The 17,548-nt window shown below is 43.9% G+C and overlaps 1 protein-coding gene across 1 annotated transcript in view; it reads right to left on the bottom strand.

The window, feature by feature from the left end:
* The window catches only part of Corin (corin, serine peptidase), a 270,666-nt gene extending 253,118 nt beyond the window's left edge, over window positions 1-17,548 (bottom strand). Inside the window, exon 1 of the mRNA XM_048364609.1 lies at window positions 17,455-17,548. Within this exon, the coding sequence (XP_048220566.1) occupies window positions 17,455-17,523 (69 nt within the window). The 5' untranslated portion in view covers window positions 17,524-17,548. The remainder of the gene's footprint in view (window positions 1-17,454) is intronic.

The following is a 17,548-nucleotide window of genomic DNA, read 5'->3' as shown; positions in this document are numbered from 1 at the left end:
ATTTTCAAACAAGTTAGGGAGCCCAACTTTACTGTTCCAACATAGGCATGAAAAGAGTCACTGTCTGGGTTTAGAACCATATTCACCAGGTTTGGCCACAAAGGAGAGAGAGAGAGAGAGAGAGAGAGAGAGAGAGAGAGAGAGAGAGAGAGGAGGGGGAGGGGGAGGGAGGGGAGAGGAAGGGGGAGAGGGAGAGGGAAAGGGAGAGGGAGAGGGAGAGGGAGAGGGAGAGGGAGAGGGAGAGGGAGAGGGAGAGGGGTGTCCTAACCCTTCTAGGGAATGAAATGACTAGGCTGGGCACTCCATCTGTCATTCCTGGCTTGTCAAATCCTCCCACTCCTATCCCCACCTCTGAACTAGTTACCTAATTGAGCACTGGGTGTGAGTGCTTTGAAGGGCTCCTGGGGATATTTTTAACTTGGCATTTTCTGCTGCCAGACTTTCCTCCAGGCAAGCCCAGTTCCTGGGATTCACTCCAGCTGGGAAATCTGAGAACTCCTTGGATTTGTGGCATTAGGTGTATTTTTTTTTTTTTTTTTTATTTTATTTTATTTTTTTTTATTTTTTTTTCTCAAATTTTTATTTTCAAACTGACGTACAGAGAGGTTACAGTATCATACGTTGGGCGTTGGATACATTTCTTGTACTGTTTGTTGCCTTGTCCCTCATGCCCCCCTCCCTCCTCCCCTTCCCTCCCCCCCGCCCAGTTGTTCAGTTCACTTACACCAAACAGTTTTGCAAGTATTGCTTTTGTAGTTATTTCTCTTTTTTTACCCCGTGTCTCTCGAATTTGGTATTCCCTTTGAATTTCCTACTTCCAATACCAGTAAACACGGTTTCCAATATACTCAGATAAGATTACAGAGATAGTGTAGGTACAAACATAGGAAGGTGATACAAAACATCATCAATAATAGAAACTACACATTCACATAGGACGTTGAAAGTAGTTATAACTGTGATATATCACTTGTTTCCATATCATGGAGTTCATTTCACTTAGCATCATCTTATGTGTTCCTAAGGGTATAGCTATTGGGCCTTGTGATGCTCTGCTATAGCTTGCCTAAACCTGTACTAATTATTCCCAATAAGGGAGGCCATAGAGTCCATGTTTCTTTGGGTCTGGCTCACTTCACTTAGTATAACTTTTTCCAAGTCCTTCCATTTCCTTACAAATGGAACAATGTCATTCTTTCTGATAGAGGCATAAAATTCCATTGTGTAAATGTACCACATTTTCCTGATCCATTCATCTATGGAGGGGCATCTGGGTTGGTTCCAGCTTCTCGCTATGACAAATTGTGCTGCGATGAACATTGTTGTGCTGGTGGCATTACTGTGATTTTGTTTGTGGTCTTTTGGATAGATACCCAACAGTGGGGCTGCTGGGTCATAGGGGAGTTCTATATTGAGCCTTCTGAGGAATCTCCATACTGCTTGCCAGAGTGGCTGAACCAGTTTACATTCCCACCAACAATGAAGTAGGGTTCCCTTTTGGCCACATCCCCTCCAACAATTGTTATTATTAGTTTTCTTGATATATGACATTCTTGCTGGGGTGAGATGGAATCTCAATGTTGTTTTGATTTGCATTTCCTTTATGGCCAGTGATGTAGAGCATTTTTTCATATGTCTATTGGCCATTCTCATTTCCTCATCAGAGAAGTTTCTTTGTAAGTCTTTAGCCCACTTGATGAGGGGGCTGTTGGTTCTTTGCAGTTTTGTTTTGGAAGAAGGTAATTTTTTTAGTTATGCATATATTTTAGAGATGAGGCCTTTGTCTGTTGAATGTCCGGTAAAGATTTTCTCCCAGTCTGTGGGCTTTCTGTTTATCTTGAGAGCTATGTCCTTTGCCGTGCAGAAGCTCTGGAGTTTGATGCAATCCCATTTGTCCAACCTTTCTTTGATTTGTAGCCTTTCAGGGTCTTTGTTAAGGAAGTTCTGTCCTGTGCCAAGGAGCCCAAGTGTTTCTCCTACTCCTTCTTTTAGTGTCTTCAGGGTGCCTGTTTTGATTTCAAGGTCTTTAATCCATTTGGAATTGATTTTGGTGCAGGGTGATATATAAGGATCTAGTTTTAGTTTGTTGCATGTGTTGAGCCAGTTTTGCCAGCACCACTTGTTAAAGAGGCTATCTTTCTTCCATACTATTGTTTTAGCTCCTTTATCAAAGATTAAGTAGGCATAGTTCTGTGGGTTTAATTCTGGGTCTTCAATTCTGTTCCATTGGTCTTCAGGCCTGTTCCGGTGCCAATACCAAGCTGTTTTTATTACTATAGCTTTATAATACAGCTTGAAGTTGGGTATTGTAATTCCTCCAGCACTGTTCTTTCTGCTTAGGAGTGTTTTTGCTATTCTAGGTCTTTTATTGTTCCATATGAATTTCTGGATTGCTTCCTCTATTTCATTAAAGAATGGTGTTGGGATATTAATGGGTATTGCATTGAATTTGTAGATAGCCTTTGGCAATATTGCCATTTTGATTATATTAATCCTCCCAATCCAGGAGCATGGGAGGTTTTTCCATTTTCTTAGTTCTGACTTAATTTCATTTTTCAAGCTTTTAAGGTTCTCTTCAAAGAGGTCTTTCACTTCTTTGGTTAAGGTTATTCCTAGGTATTTTATGTTTTTGGGGGCTATTGCAAAAGGAGTTGCTTTCCTGATTTCAGCCTCGGTCTTCGGGTTGTTAGCATAGAGAAAGGCCGTTGATTTTTGAAGGTTTATTTTATATCCTGCGACTTTGCCAAAGTTTTGTATCAGCTCTAGTAGCTTGGGGGTAGAGTCTATGGGATTCTTTAGGTATAGGATCATGTCATCTGCGAAGAGAGAAAGTTTAACTTCATCTTTTCCTATTTGGATCCCCTTTATATTCTCTTCTTGCCTAATTGCTCTGGCTAGGAATTCTAGTACTATGTTGAAGAGCAGGGGAGAGAGTGGACATCCCTGCCTTGTTCCTGATTTTAAAGGGAATGGCTTTAGTTTTTCACCATTTAGAGTTATGCTTGCTGTTGGTTTGTCATAAACTGCCTTGATTATATTCAGGAATGTTCCCTGGAATCCCAGTTTTTCCAGGGCTTTTAGCATAAATGGGTGCTGGATTTTATCGAACGCTTTTTCCGCATCCAGCGATAAAACCATGTGGTTCTTTACCTTGCTCCGGTTGATGTGGTGGATTACATTAATTGACTTGCGTATATTAAACCAGCTTTGCATCCCTGGGATGAATCCAGTTTGATCGTGGTGTATGATTTTTTTGATGACTTGTTGAAGTCGATTGGCCAGAATTTTGTTGAGAATTTTTGCATCTATGTTCATCAGGGAGATTGGTCTGTAGTCCTCTTTCCGTGATGAGTCCCTGCCTGGTTTTGGGATGAGGGTTATACTGGCTTCATAAAATGAGTCTGGCAGTGAACGTTCTCTTTCAATTTCATTGAAGAGTTTGAGAAATATTGGAGTGAGTTCTGTTTTGAAGGCCTTGTAGAATTCTGCTGTGAATCCATCTGGACCTGGGCTTTTCTTGGATGGGAGATCATTTATTGCTGTTTCTATTTCAATACTGGATATGGGTCTGTTTAGAAGGTTTAAGTCTTCATAGTTGAGTTTGGGGGTATCAATTTTTTCTAGGAAATCATCCATTTCTTCCAAGTTCTCGAATTTGTTGGCATAAAGGTTTGCAAAATAGTCCCTTATTATTTTCTGAATTTCGGTTATTTCTGTGGTGATGCTACCTGTTTCATCTCTTATCTTGTTTATTTGAGTGTGCTGCCTTCGTTCTTTGGTCAGGTTTGCCAGGGGTCTGTCTATCTTGTTGATTTTTTCAAAGAACCAACTCTTTGTTTTGTTGATTCTTTCGATGGTTTTTTTTCGTCTCTAATTGATTTAATTCTGATTTGATTTTAATTATTTGCTTCCGTCTATTGACTTGGGGTTTGGCTTGCTGTTCTCTCTCCAGAAAATTAAGGTGCTTCCTTAAATTACTGAGTTGCTGTTTCTCCAGTTTGTTGATGTATGTACTCAGAGATATAAATTTTCCTCTAAGTACTGCCTTTGCTGTGTCCCAAAGGAGCTGGTACTTTGTGCCCTCAACTTGGTTGAAGTCCATAAACATTTGAATTTCTGTTTTAATTTCTTCAATGATCCACTGATGGTTCAGCAGTGTGTTCTTTAGTCTCCATGAATTGTGGGGTTTTCTGTGGTGGCTGAATGAGTTGAGCTCTAATTTTATTCCATTGTGGTCTGAAAGAATGCAGGGAATGATTTTGATACTTCTGAATTTGTACAGATTTTCTTTGTGCCCTAAGATGTGATCTATTTTGGAGAATGTTCCGTGTGCTGCCGAAAAGAATGTGTATTCTGTCCTTGCTGGGTGGAATATTCTGTAGATGTCGATTAAGTCTAGTTGGTCTATGCAATTGTTTAGTTCTGTGGTTTCTTTGTTCAGTTTTTGGCGTGTTGATCTGTCCAGAGGTGATAGTGGAGTGTTAAAGTCCCCCACTATCATTGTGTTTGGGTCTATGAATGTTTTTAGAGCCATTAGTGTTTGTTTGATGAAGTTGGGTGCTCCTGCATTTGGCGTGTAGATATTTAGGATGGTTATTTCTTCCTGTTGGAGAGATCCTTTTACTAGTATGTAGTAACCTTCTTTGTCTCTTCTTACCTTTTTTAATTTGAAGTCAATTTTGTCTGATACTAGGATTGCAACTCCAGCCTGCTTATGGGGGCCATTTGCTTGATAGATTTGTTTCCAGCCTTTCACTTTTAGAAGATGTTTACTTTTGCTGGATAGATGTGTCTCTTGGAGGCAGCAGAAAGATGGATCTTGATTTTTGATCCAACTTATGAGCCTATGTCGTTTGATTGGAGAATTAAGTCCATTAATGTTGACAGTTAGGATTGAGAGGTGATCGTTTGTTCCTTTCATTATCACTGTCTTGTTTGAAGCTGTGTCTTCCCATTTCTTGATCTAGTGTTTACTAATTAGGGTTCATTTCTCTGTCTGTGTTGGGATCCTGATTATTTTCCCTGTATAGTACATCTTTAAGGATTTTGTGTAAAGCTGGTTTGGTGGAGATATATTGTTTCAGTTTTTCCTTATTGTGGAAGACTTTTATTTGACCTTCGGCTATGAAGGAGAGTTTGGCGGGGTACAGAATTCTTGGTTGGTAGTTATTTTTATTTAGAGTTTGGTATACTTCATTCCAGGCTCTCCTTGCTTTCATGGTCTCTGCTGAGAAGTCTGGGGTAATTCTGATTGCTTTTCCTTTATATGTGATTGTTTTCTTTGCCCTAACAGCTTTGAGTATTTTTTCCTTGCACTCTGCAGAAGCTGTTTTGATCACAATGTGTCGATGGGAAGTCCTATTCTGGTCTGGTCGATTTGGGGTTCTAAATGCTTCTTGTATCTGTATAGGCCTTTCCTTCTGGATATTTGGGAAGTTCTCAGCTAATATTCTGTTAAATAGGTTGCCTATCCCATTAACCTCTTTCTCCAAGTTTTCCTCAATACCTATTATCCTTAAATTGGGCTTCCTGATTGTGTCTTGAATCTCCTGTAGCGATCTGTTTTGTTGCTTGGACTGGATTTGTATTGATTTTTGATCTTTCTCCATAGAATCTAAGGAATCTTCAGCTCCTGAGATTCGATCCTCTGCTTCAGTTAGTCGGGACTGTAGGCTAACTACTTGATTTCGAATCTCTTTTCCTTCTGACTGGTCTTTCCTGATGTTTTCCATGTCATTTCTTAGGTCCTGTATGGACTTCTTTACTTCATTAACTTCATTACTTTGGTTTTGAGTGTTGTCTCTCAAATCTTTAAGTTGGGTAGCTATCTTTTCATTTGACTCTTGAAGCTCACTTATCTTTCTATTTGTGGATGCCATGAAATTCTCCATTAATTTTTGCTTTGCCTCCTCACGCTCTAACATAATTGACTGAAGAGATTCAAACTTTTCATTTATCATGTTTATCAGTGAACTTTGTAGAGCATTTTGGGGGTTTTCTTCTATGTTTTTGATTGACTGCTCTGCTTCCTGCTTGTTTTGGGTGGGGGATAAGACTTCATTATTTGCCATCTTTCTTGTGTTTCTTCTGCCCATTTGAATTGGGAATGCCAACCTACCAGCACCTGTGAGCACTGTTTAAGACCCAAAGCAGCCCTTACCAAGCACTGTTGTGTAAATCTTACAATTTCACAATTATAAACAGATAACTTGTATACCTGTCTATAAAGTTAGATTTGGTGTTCTAAAGAATACAATTTCAATATAACATCTGATCCTGGGCCCTGTATTCAGTAGTTACTTATTTACTGTTACAACCTTATACGCAATTCTTGTTTTTATATTAAGTTCTTTTAGGACTGGCTTTCTCTATGAACCCCTTTGATTCACTCGTATTAAGCTGTGATATCCTCTATCCAATAACCAGAAGTCAATGGAACCTGGAGGTCCAGGCAGTAAGTCCGGAGGGTAAGTTGGAGGTAGTAAAGAGAATAGAGTAAACTGTATTGGGGGGGTGGTGGTGGTGATTTTGGTTTAGTTTCAGTGACGTGGAAATGTGGAGAAGAGTAGAATCAGTAGAAAGAACATTCATAAAATGACAGACACTGGAGAGTTAGCAGAAAAGGGTGTAGGTGTTATTTATAGGAAAGTAATTTTTATAGGAAGAGGACGCAATGAGAGAAATGAAGTAAAAATACTGGAAGACAGATACACAAAACAGAGAAAAATTATTTAACAAGGAAGTATAAGTAAATAAAAAGGAAAATAACCGAAAAGGAACAAACCTAGCAAATAAACAAACACACAAAAAAAACTTGATACAACAAACCAGTAAAAATGGAAAACAAACAAACAAACCAAAAAAAAAAAAAAATAACAAAAGAAAAAACAGCCAATGATGTTTCAGGTGTGAAAAAATTAAAAAGAAAATTTAAAAGAAAAGTTAAAAAAAAATGTTTGAAAAGAAAAAGAAACCAGTCTCTGCTTTCCCTGCAATGGACTGCAGTCTATTTTCCTGATTGGCTGATTTGACTTGATTTCAGTTGGCAAGGGGTGGTTCTGTTCTGACTTTCTCCCCTGTTGGTGCAATCGTGGGTCTCTGAGGTTCGCACAGCTTGCAGGCAGGCCTTGGGCGTCCTCTGTCGATGGGGACGTGGGCAGTCACAGGAACTGTGGCTCCTCTGTCTGCTGTTGGGCCGCTGCCTTTGATGCCTGGTCTTGACTAGACTGTGAACTCAGCAGAGCATGGCGCCTCTAGCCTGTTTTGCTCCACTAAGAGTTGCTTGCCTGAGGGAGGCGGCCTCCTTGGCATAGGTAGCTATGGAATGCAGCTCCGTTTTGGGCTGGGAATTAGTTTCCTCTGTGACGGGACCGTTTAGCTGTCCCCGGAACTGTTTGTTCCTCCTTCTGTTGTTTCCGTGCCCCTGGTAGCTGCTCGCAGCTTTTGCTTTAAGTTTAGAAGTTCCGGCGGGCAGGGCGGGGCTTCTCTGGCTAGGCCCCGGACTCGCCTCCCGCCAGGGCAGGGGCGTTCTTCTGGGCGGAGCTGGTTCTCACTGATTCCGCCCCTCCTGCCCTTTTCAAAGATGGCTTTTTTGACCTCGCTTTCCCCAGGCCCGCTTCAGTTTCAGTCTGGTCTGACCCTATGCCAGTGGCAAAGATGGCGCTTTGCTCTGGCGGTGGGGACAGGGATGCCTTCCAGAAGCTGGACTGTGGGCACAAGCGAAAATAATTTTTTTTTTTTTTTTTTTTTTTTTTTTGCGGGGTACTCACGCTGTCTCTGCGATGTCAGGGTCCTCCGTGCTCGGCTGCCGTCTGGAGTATTTCTCGCTTTAGCTGCGTGGAGTGCTGGGGGCTGTGCCCGGCACTGTGCCGGAGCCCGCGCTGGCGCCGCAGCGGGACGCCGCCTGGAGCTCAAAACTGTGTTTTCAGACCAGCAAAGTCGATTTTTCCTTCCTGTTCAGAATCCCTGTACTGTTAGAACTTACTTTGGCTGTCTTTCTCGGAGAAACAGTTTCTATGAGGTGAGAAAACTACGATATCAGAGGGAGCTCTGCAGGGCACAGCCGCTCCTCCGCCGTCTTCTCCTCGAATGCTTCAGGGTTTCTCGCATTAGGTGTATTTTTAGCTGAGATTTGGCGAGTTTAGCATTGTCAACTACTTTATAGAAACACACAATGAATCAAAGACAGATGAACAGAAGCAGAGGGCTGAAGTTCTAACTACAGAGATTCCTGAGTCAGGAGGGCTGTGGGAAGCCAGCCTTCCCAAGCACTTATGTGGCTCCCATCCAAAACATCCCTTGGAGCTCTTCCTACAGGCCAGGTATTCTCAGGAAAGCCCCATTGCTTACTTGTGAGTTACATCCAATCTGCACAGCCTGAGTCTTGTTAGAAATACAAATTTGGGGGATCCATCCCAGATTACTAACTCTGACAGAGTACTCCAGCAACACTTGAGAGGTCAGGCCCTCCAGGTGATGCCCACACACAATGGAGTTTGAGGATCACTGAATAATCCTACTCACGAACATTTGTAGAGAATAATCTTGTGGAACCCACATAGAAGTAGTTTTTTTTTTTTTTTGGCCAGTCCTGGGCCTTGGACTCAGGGCCTGAGCACTGTCCCTGGCTTCCTTTTTGCTCAAGGCTAGCACTCTGCCACTTGAGCCACAGCGCCACCTCTGGTCGTTTTCTGTATATGTGGTGCTGGGGAATCGAACCCAGGGCCTCATGTATACAAGGCAAGCACTCTTGCCACTAGGCCATATCCCCAGCCATAGTGGTAGTTTTTAATCAGTGTACTACTTTTTAAAACATTTTAGTTGTATCTTTCAAATTGAGATGATAGAGAAAAAGTAACTTTTCCTAAATATTTTTTTCTGCTAAATTCTGTATCCTAATGGAAGGAAAATAAAAATAAAAACAAAACTCTCTGAACCTCACTTTGACAAATAAGAAAAAAAATTATTGGAGGTGCTTCCATCTGAAGACTCTGAAGGTAAATCTGTTCCCATGATTTTTTTTCAGCTTGTAGTGGCTGCCTATATTTCTTAGCCAATGGCTCCCTCTCAGTTATTTTAAAGCACAACTTGCCAGTTGTATTCATCTTCACATCACTATCTCTTGAAATTCTGACACTGCTACTTTCTTTAAAGGGCATTGTGATGCTGTTACCCCACCCAGAAAGTCCTGGATCACCACCCATCTGAACATCTTCAACTTCATCACATCCATATAAAGAAGCATCCACAAGTCCCAGTGATAAAGACTTGGTTATATGTGGAAGCTAGTTCAGCTCTAGTTTATCAATCACAGCACATATCAGCCATATGTGGGTACTGAGCACTTGAAATATGCTGTAAGAGCACTAAAATTCAAAATCCTGCTTTGCTGGAATGCAGGCTGGTCCTCTTACAAGTCTTTACACAGGGGAAGGTTTTGGGTCCTGCCCTAACTCAGGCCACTCCTCCTGCAAGTCATCATCCTATGTCTACTGCTCAGGGGTGGGTCTTGACTGTTTCAAACCAATCACTATCTGACAAATTGCCAAAAGGGAAGAAAGGGGGGCGGGGGACGCTGACCAAGTACTAGACAGCAGTTTCTAGGTCCAGCTGCTCATTCTCCTGAATGGCCTTTACTTTCTTTTGCCAAAAGAACACTTTACAACTGTGAAAAAGAAAATTTCAAAACCTGTTATTTAAAAAGATAAAATATTTAATTAATATTGATATTAATTCCCTGTTAAAATTATGAAATGTTCGGTATATTGAGTTATATAAAATGCTTACCAGAGGTGAATTTGTCTGTTTCCTTTTGTTTGTTCTAATACTGCTACTAGACAATTTTAAATTATATCTGTGGCTGCTGCAGTTACATTTCTATTATATGGTGCTTCTTCTATAGATCATAAAGTAATATAACTTTAATTGCTTTACTTTTGTCATACTCATACTCTTAAAGGTATCTAGACTTTGGAAGCAATGTTTCTTTATTTAAATCTTCTCTAGAGAGAATAACTGAGCCCCAGAATCCAGGTGGCAAATAAAAAGGACTGGTATATTAGGGACATGCACAACTTAGAGACAATAGTTATAACAAAAAATAGATGGTAGAGAGATAGATAGATAGATAGATAGATAGATAGACACTTGGATTCTTTTAAAGAACTCTCACAAAACATTCTTCCACTGAGTGCTCATCACAGTTCCGTGGGATAAGATTGTTCCCACCTTCCAGGGAAGGAAACTGAGACTAAGAGCAATGACTTTGCCCAAGGGGCAGCAACTCAGCAAATAATGAGCTGGATCTGGGCCTCAGTACCCAGGGTTGCTGAACCAGACATCCCTTGGCTCCCTAATGAATTTTCTACTCTTCACCAATGAGAACTCTGCCTCTAGTCCTCACTGGCCAAGGTCCGCTGAACAATTTTCACTTGTCACCACAATGGGACTTACTTCTAGTGTCCCATATGATGACCCCATGACACAATAATCATTGGCAGTCCAATCTCCTCATTGGCTGTACATGTACACCCTCAGCTTATACACACAAAACCTGCCATCTGTGGATCTGTGCAAGGTGGGGCTCTCAAGATTTTTGTTAATAAAGCCTACCTGTCATTGAGGTCCCTCCTGTCTCTAACTCTCATTGCTGGTTCAAACCTTAAGCACCATCCTTACACTTGGTGTGGGTTGTCATCTCGTCAGACTATTTCCTGAGTTGTTTTACTTACCACCTTCCTAAATTTCAGAGGTCCTAGAATTTTAACATCTCTCTCTCTCTCTCTCTCTCTCTCTCTCTCTCTCTCTCTCATACTAGAGTCAGAACTCAGGGTCTTAGACTGGAGCCATGATCTCAACTGGAATGTTGCCTTTAAGTCCAAAAGTTGCATTCATCTGTTATTCTGAACATGTTGTATATTTTCTTTAAATAACAAATCTTCAGGAGAGTTGGGGAAGGGATACAGAACTCAAGGGAACAAGAGTGGAAAAGAGTAGCAGTGGAGCTCACTGGACACTGGCAAAAGTGAACCATACAACTCACAGGTGGAGCTGGCAGGGAGGGACTGGGAGACAGTGAGCAAACAGAAGACATTGTACAAAAGGAAATAGACCCATTGCCTGATTCATGGAACTAATCTCTCTGTACATCACCTCTATAATAACAATAAAATAAATTGGCCATACACAACCGGTCGAGGCCACTGGGTCACTTTCCAGGTACCTCCTCCCCAACGCCCACCTGGGTCATGTGGGTCTTAGAATGAATCCAGTGCAGGCCTAGGTGAGGAGGCCCCAGAGGAGCCTGGAAGCCTTCTGGGGAAGCAGTGAAAGCAGTGCTGGGGAGAGCGGTGGAGGGTCTGGACTGCCTTACCCGTAGTCCGAGATGGTGCTCTAGGGTTTATCCCCACCTCCTCCCCATTTCCCCACCTCTTACCTCATAGAGGATGCTGCCTAGTCCCCACGTGACCTCCCACACATACATCAAAAATAAATAAAAATCTTGTTTCTTAACTTTAACTGCACAGGAATGGATATCTTACCTATGTGTTTAAGGAAGTTTTCTACTGTGTCAAACTCTTCCTCAGTGTCACCCAGCCACCAACACAGTTAATGCTATGTAATCCGCCCCCCCCAAACCCCAGCTCCCACTTTATGCACTAGGTGGAAAACTGGATTTCCTTCTTTCCAATACCTACTCGCTGTATATGCAGGTAGAATGTTTGATTTTTGATCTCCTATTGGAGTAGATACACCAGAGAAACCAGGACATTACCTTGAAACAGAACCCCTACTTTGCTCTGACTGCATTTACTTGGAGGTTAGACAGGTAAGTTTGCATTTTGCCAGAGGGTCATGGTAACAAGAATTCAAACACACCCAATAACAGGAAAACAAATATTAAGTCAAGGATGATACCTCTTACCTATGGCAACCTCCTCCCCACCCCCAACACACACACACAAACTTCCTCCCCTTTCAGACTGATTCCCAAATCCCTTGGAATGTCCTGGGTTATGAGGGATTAGTATCTTTTGTTATACTGAGGTAATTGTGAGTAATACTTAGGTAATGGAACTCTAAGCAGCTTCCCAATGGGGGCTGGTTGCCAGAAAAAAACAAGCTTTGATTAGATGCTTTCAGTTTTCAGTCTCACTCCCCAAGAGGCTAAAAATTTAATTAACAATTAGTCGTCCCTATGTTGATCAATACATCCACATACAGGAGGAGTGCACCCATACTCTTTGGAAGACAGAAGTGCCTACACTGAGACACTTCTGGACCTTGCTTTTGTCTTCAACAGTAAATGTGAGTAAACAGTCTTCCTCAGTTCTGTGAGCTGTTCCAGAAAATAGTCAAACCTCGTGAGGGGGCTGTGGGAGCCCCTTATTTACAGCTGATTACTAATAAGTGCAGGTAGCCTGAGACCTGCTTCTTAAGTGGGGGCACATAGAGGAGTGATTCACTTGTGGAATCTGACACACCTCTAGGTAAAAAGGCAGACTGAATTGAGTCTCTGGATGGGGTCAGGAAGCTGGAGAGCTTGTGTTGTGAAGGACCCCCATTTAGTCAGTGTCAGGAAGGAAAGAACACAGCAGCTCCTCCCAGGTCAGAAAGGCAGGGGAGGGAAGAAGAAAGCAAAATGATACAGGTCCCAGGTCACTTTTCACACTAGAAATACACCTTCCATCTTCTTTAGTTTCCACTCCAGAAAACAGGGATCAAGGTTAATTGATTTCTGCAACATCTCTTCACTCCTTAGTGTACCATAAGTACTGAACTCCCACTTTTGTTGTTTGCTTAACTTGGACAAATTTATTTTACAGATAGTAAAACAATGTAGGTTTGATTTCCAAGCCCTACCATAGACAGGTGACATCTTGCTTATAGAATGAGCCTCTAAAATACACACACAAAGATGAAAATAATGTACTATCACAATAATCTTTGAAAATATTTTTTGAAAAACTGCATTAGAAACCAGTGTTACTTGTCAATAAATCCCAGATGCTCAGCTTTTCCAAACATGCAACAGGCTCAGCTGCTTGGTACCAGACTAACTAACTGATTGGCTTGAGACTCCAGGACACGAGAGCACATTTTTTTCTTCTTTAGGTAGTTCTGGGGTTTGAACTCAGGGCCTCATGCATGCTTTGCATGCAAAGCACACACTCAACCACGTATACCATGCCTCCAAACTACAGGTCGTTCCATAGGACAAGGCATGTGGGATTCCAAAACTAACAGCAGATCTCCTGTCATCATCTGGCTCCCTCACTGAAGGACACTGATTCCAATTCGTACAGAGTGACTCATGCATCTTCTTTTCCCTGAGCTCCTGGTAGAGTGTTTTTATAGTTACAAAGTTTCCCAATTCCAGAGATCTTTGTTTTTCTCACTGACATATGTTCAACTGCCTAATACCTTGTATACATAGGTAAAACTTTTCTTCCCTTTGTCTCTGCTGTGCTGTTGAATTCTTAGGAGCTGTGGTTATGGTTCTTTAGATCTAACACTTGGCTTTCAGATATTGGGGAATCAGTTCCCTAGAGAGAAAAATCCACACTAAGTTATTCATAAGAATAGTTTTCACTACTACAAACCCCTCAATTAAGAGTCCCTAGTATGATCAACCTCTCTTTAATGGGCTTCTGTGACACTTTAGCAAAACTACACCTTCATAGTTTCAGAGATTTAGGTGTCATAGCTGCCAAAGCGATTTCCTTAAAGTGCTGGAGACAGATGTTTTGCTTCAACCTTGCCATCAATCTAAATGGTTAATGTCATCCTGGATTACATAGCATTAACTGTGTGATACCAAAATGGTCTTCCCAATTCATACTATATTTTATGTCCTTTGTATGGTCAGTGTGGTGAGTCATTGGCCCTTCCTTCTCCACCTATATCCCCCTGCAGTCTTTGTAGAGTTTCAGCACTAATACTGAATGGCAAGATGGATCACCTTCAGGACTTCCCCATTCTCCACCCAGCAGGATCAAATGTTTGATCTCACACATCTGCTGGAAGGTGAGTGATGGGCAGGTGCCAGCAGGCTGAGAGGAAAATATAACTTATAGGTACTGGCAGCTTTAGGAAGAGCCCAGAGATAAGACAGAAGGCAGAATACTCAGGAATGAAGCAGACTGAGTAGACAGAGTGCCAGAGCATCATGGCCCTGTCTTCAGCAAAGAGAAAAAGTTACGTGACCGGAGACCAAGCTGGAGACAGAGGCAACTTAGGTAAGAACGGCTGATTCAGTAGTCCAAAAATAAGTCACCCCCACAGATCCCACACGCAGGTGGAAAACTCACATTGAGCAGAACATTAATTGTTCAACCTGCACAGAAACTGTCTCCCTGAAGAATATACATTGTCTACTATACCTGCTCTAAAGCAGAGTTAGCAGCACAGAAACAGAATCAATGCTTAGGAGATGAGAAATGGAGACAAGTGAAGCATACAATCATATTGGATTAGAATAGTCCTAAACCAAGTTGGTCCATGTGTCCTTACAGTTGGACGGAACACACACACAAGGAAGAAGGCTACCGGCTGACAGAGACTGGAGAAAGGCAACTACAAGCCCATGCTCTTTCTACCAGAAGGTGCCCACCTCTCTTGCAATCAAGACTTCTTTTTATCCTCTAAATAGAGGGGTGTGTGTGTGTGTGTGTGTGTGTGTGTGTGTGTGTGTGTGTTTATTTCAAGAACAATCAATGGGCTCACTTGAGGGATTAATGTGGCTGTAGTACTTCCCACCATTGGTGAAACAGTACTGCTTTCCATTTGGTTAGGCAGAGTGGGTGGCATGAACAAGGACATGAAGTTTAATGAATGCCTTATTGGCCAGCTTGGTAAGGTAGAAATGACAGGTGAAACTCCCCCTGACCCTATATCCCTTGGGCATGAGAAAGGTACTTAATTACCAACACCGAGATTTAAAATACAGCTCGCAGAGTGATCAACCATACTACATCTCTGGAGATTGTGGGCTCTTCAGCTCTTTTCCAGTCCCCACTTTCTGACTGCCCCCCAACAATGGAGGAAGCCAGCTGAGGGGCTGGTGGGGCCACATAGCTGGTTTGCATTGACATCTAGATGAAACTTTGTAATGAGGACCTAAGAGGGTGATTTTAGCTCAACTAATTTTATTCTGGCCTGCACATGAAAATGCTAATTATTTAAGAAGTATCTGTCAAAAGTCGATGGGTTGTACAAGGTTGATTGGCCTCAGTTTACTTAGCTTGAATTCACCTGCTTTAAGGCTGAAAGGCCTAAGCTAAGAGTCATAAAGTTATTTTCAAATTTTGCAGGAACATCACAATCAATAGACTATCAACAGCAGCTTTTATAACCCCCTATTCCAGATACCTCCACTACCCTCACCCTCCAGGGAAGCTTTTAGTTTCCAGTTGTTGCTCTACCTGCCTGAATCAGTGAGCCATTCAGGCAGCTCATCTCCCAAGGAGTCTGTGGCTAGATGGGAGCCATTACTCCATGTCAGGAAACAGGAGCAATCATCTCATGAAGGAAACCAAATGGACCTCTCAGGCTTTGCTGTCCAAGCTCCCACTGTACCCTTTAAAAGGTACAAGGCAGGTCGGATAACCTCTCTAAAATTCAGTTTCCTTCACCAGAAAATGGAGATAATATGCCAGCAAGGACATTGTGTGGATAAAGGAAATAAATGTGTATGACAGGATTCATACAGCAATAATTGTGCATTCTAGTTCCTGGAGATATATTTGGAAGCTTAATAAAGCATTTCTTCCGATATATTTTTTAAGGTTAAATTAGACTTTTGTTGCTGGTATCACAATTCTAACCTGTAAGGAGATTTCTAGAACAAACCCACAAGAAAAAGAGGGAGGAAGAGGAGGAGGAGGAGAAGGAGGAGGAAGAGGAAGAGGAGGAGGAGGAGGAGGAGGAAGAAGAAGAAGAAGAAGAAGAAGAAGAAGAAGAAGAAGAAGAAGAAGAAGAAGAAGAAGAAGAAGAAGAAGAAGAAGAAGAAGAAGACTGATTCACGGCTTCTTCCCATTCTTTTGGGGGTATACCAAAATCAATGCTTTGCATTTCTCAGCTAAAATGTGTCCTCGGTTAATAATCACCCCTCTTCTCTCAGGGGTTCAGTGTTGCTTTGCAGTTTCTTCCCTCTGTTGGCGGCTGTGATCTATAGATCTTGGATGCAAGTGTATGGAGAAGCACTCCGGGCTGAACGGGAGTCCTCTCTGCCGCCCTCTGCTCTGTTCCGGGCGTTGGGGGGAAATCCCTTCTGGAATTGCCAGGACTGTTTTCCTACGTAGGACCGGGAGCCAAGCAAAGAGCGCCGACACCACCATCGTCCGGCCTAGCCAGGGGTGCTAGGAGAGAGGCGCTGGAAGCAGCTGCGGGGAGCCAGGACGCTTCCAGCTGGATCACACCACCTGCCTCCCGCCCGCCCTCTGCCCGCCCTGCGCGTCACAGGTCCGGATTGGTCGCCCCGGGACCCTCGCTCTGGTGACCTCGCCCCGCGACCCTCGCCTGCGAAACTGCACGGGACCCTCGCACCGGTGCCCTCACCAAGGGACCGTCAGGACCCTCGCCCCGGGGAACCCTTGCCTCGAAACACAGGCCAAGGGGTCCTCGCCCCGGGACCCTTGCCCCAAGCCCTCGCGATAAGCAGCGAATTCCGGGCCCCTGCGGGTGCCCAGGGTATCGGCATTGATCAGGAACTTGCAAGTGGCTGCACATCCGACTGCGCTCCAGGGGAGCTCTCGGACAGGTCGCCTGCGGTGCCCTCCCTTCCTTTTACCTTCGGAATTAGGAGCAGGTGCAGACCTGAAGGAAGCTTACGGAGCCCCAGCAGCTCAGGCCCTGTGCCCCGCCGGTGGCGCTGGGTACCCAGAGAAAGTTTGCTGGCAGGACTCGGCAGTCGCCTACCCGCGCTCTACTCCAAGGCCGGCGAGGTCCGGATGCGGCGTCCGGGATGGTGTCGGGAACCTTGGATAGTGTCGGGAAACCCCGGATAATGTCTAAGCACCGGGGGTAGTGGCCAGGACGAGCGTGCGTCCTGGCGCGGGAGCCACGGAGGACTGAGGAAAGGAGACTCACATCTGGGCCACGCAAGGCTGAGAGGAGGGCGCAGGGAGGAAGCCAGGCATCCCCAAGGGGTCGGTGCCCGCCACAGCTCCACCAGCGCCCAGTCCACCAGGTGTGTGCCCGGCGCAGGGCAGCACCAGCTCCACAGGGAAGGTCGCCGGGCTATCCGGACTCCTGGGGTAACTCTGCCCACACCCGGGAGACAGCGCGCGTGGGGACGGGCGCGGAGAGCTACACCGGAGCTCACCGTCGATGAGGGCGGAGGAAAGGGACATCGGCGGGGAGGATGGCACGGGCAGGGGCAGGGTTGACCCTGCATCGCCAGGCAGGCAGACGCCACACGCCGGGTCTGGGAGGAGCGGAGGCGGTGGCTCTTACCGGCTGCGGGTCCCCGGCATGGTGGCTCCGCTCCTCCGCGGCGCGGCCAGGGGAAGGCTTGGTGAGCATGAATCTTCTCCTCCTGTCCCTTCTT

Source organism: Perognathus longimembris, chromosome 16 (genome assembly GCF_023159225.1).
Source record: "Perognathus longimembris pacificus isolate PPM17 chromosome 16, ASM2315922v1, whole genome shotgun sequence".
NCBI lineage: Eukaryota > Metazoa > Chordata > Mammalia > Rodentia > Heteromyidae > Perognathus > Perognathus longimembris.
The sequence above is the reverse complement of the archived record's forward strand: the minus strand, read 5'-3'. Positions and strand labels throughout refer to the sequence as shown.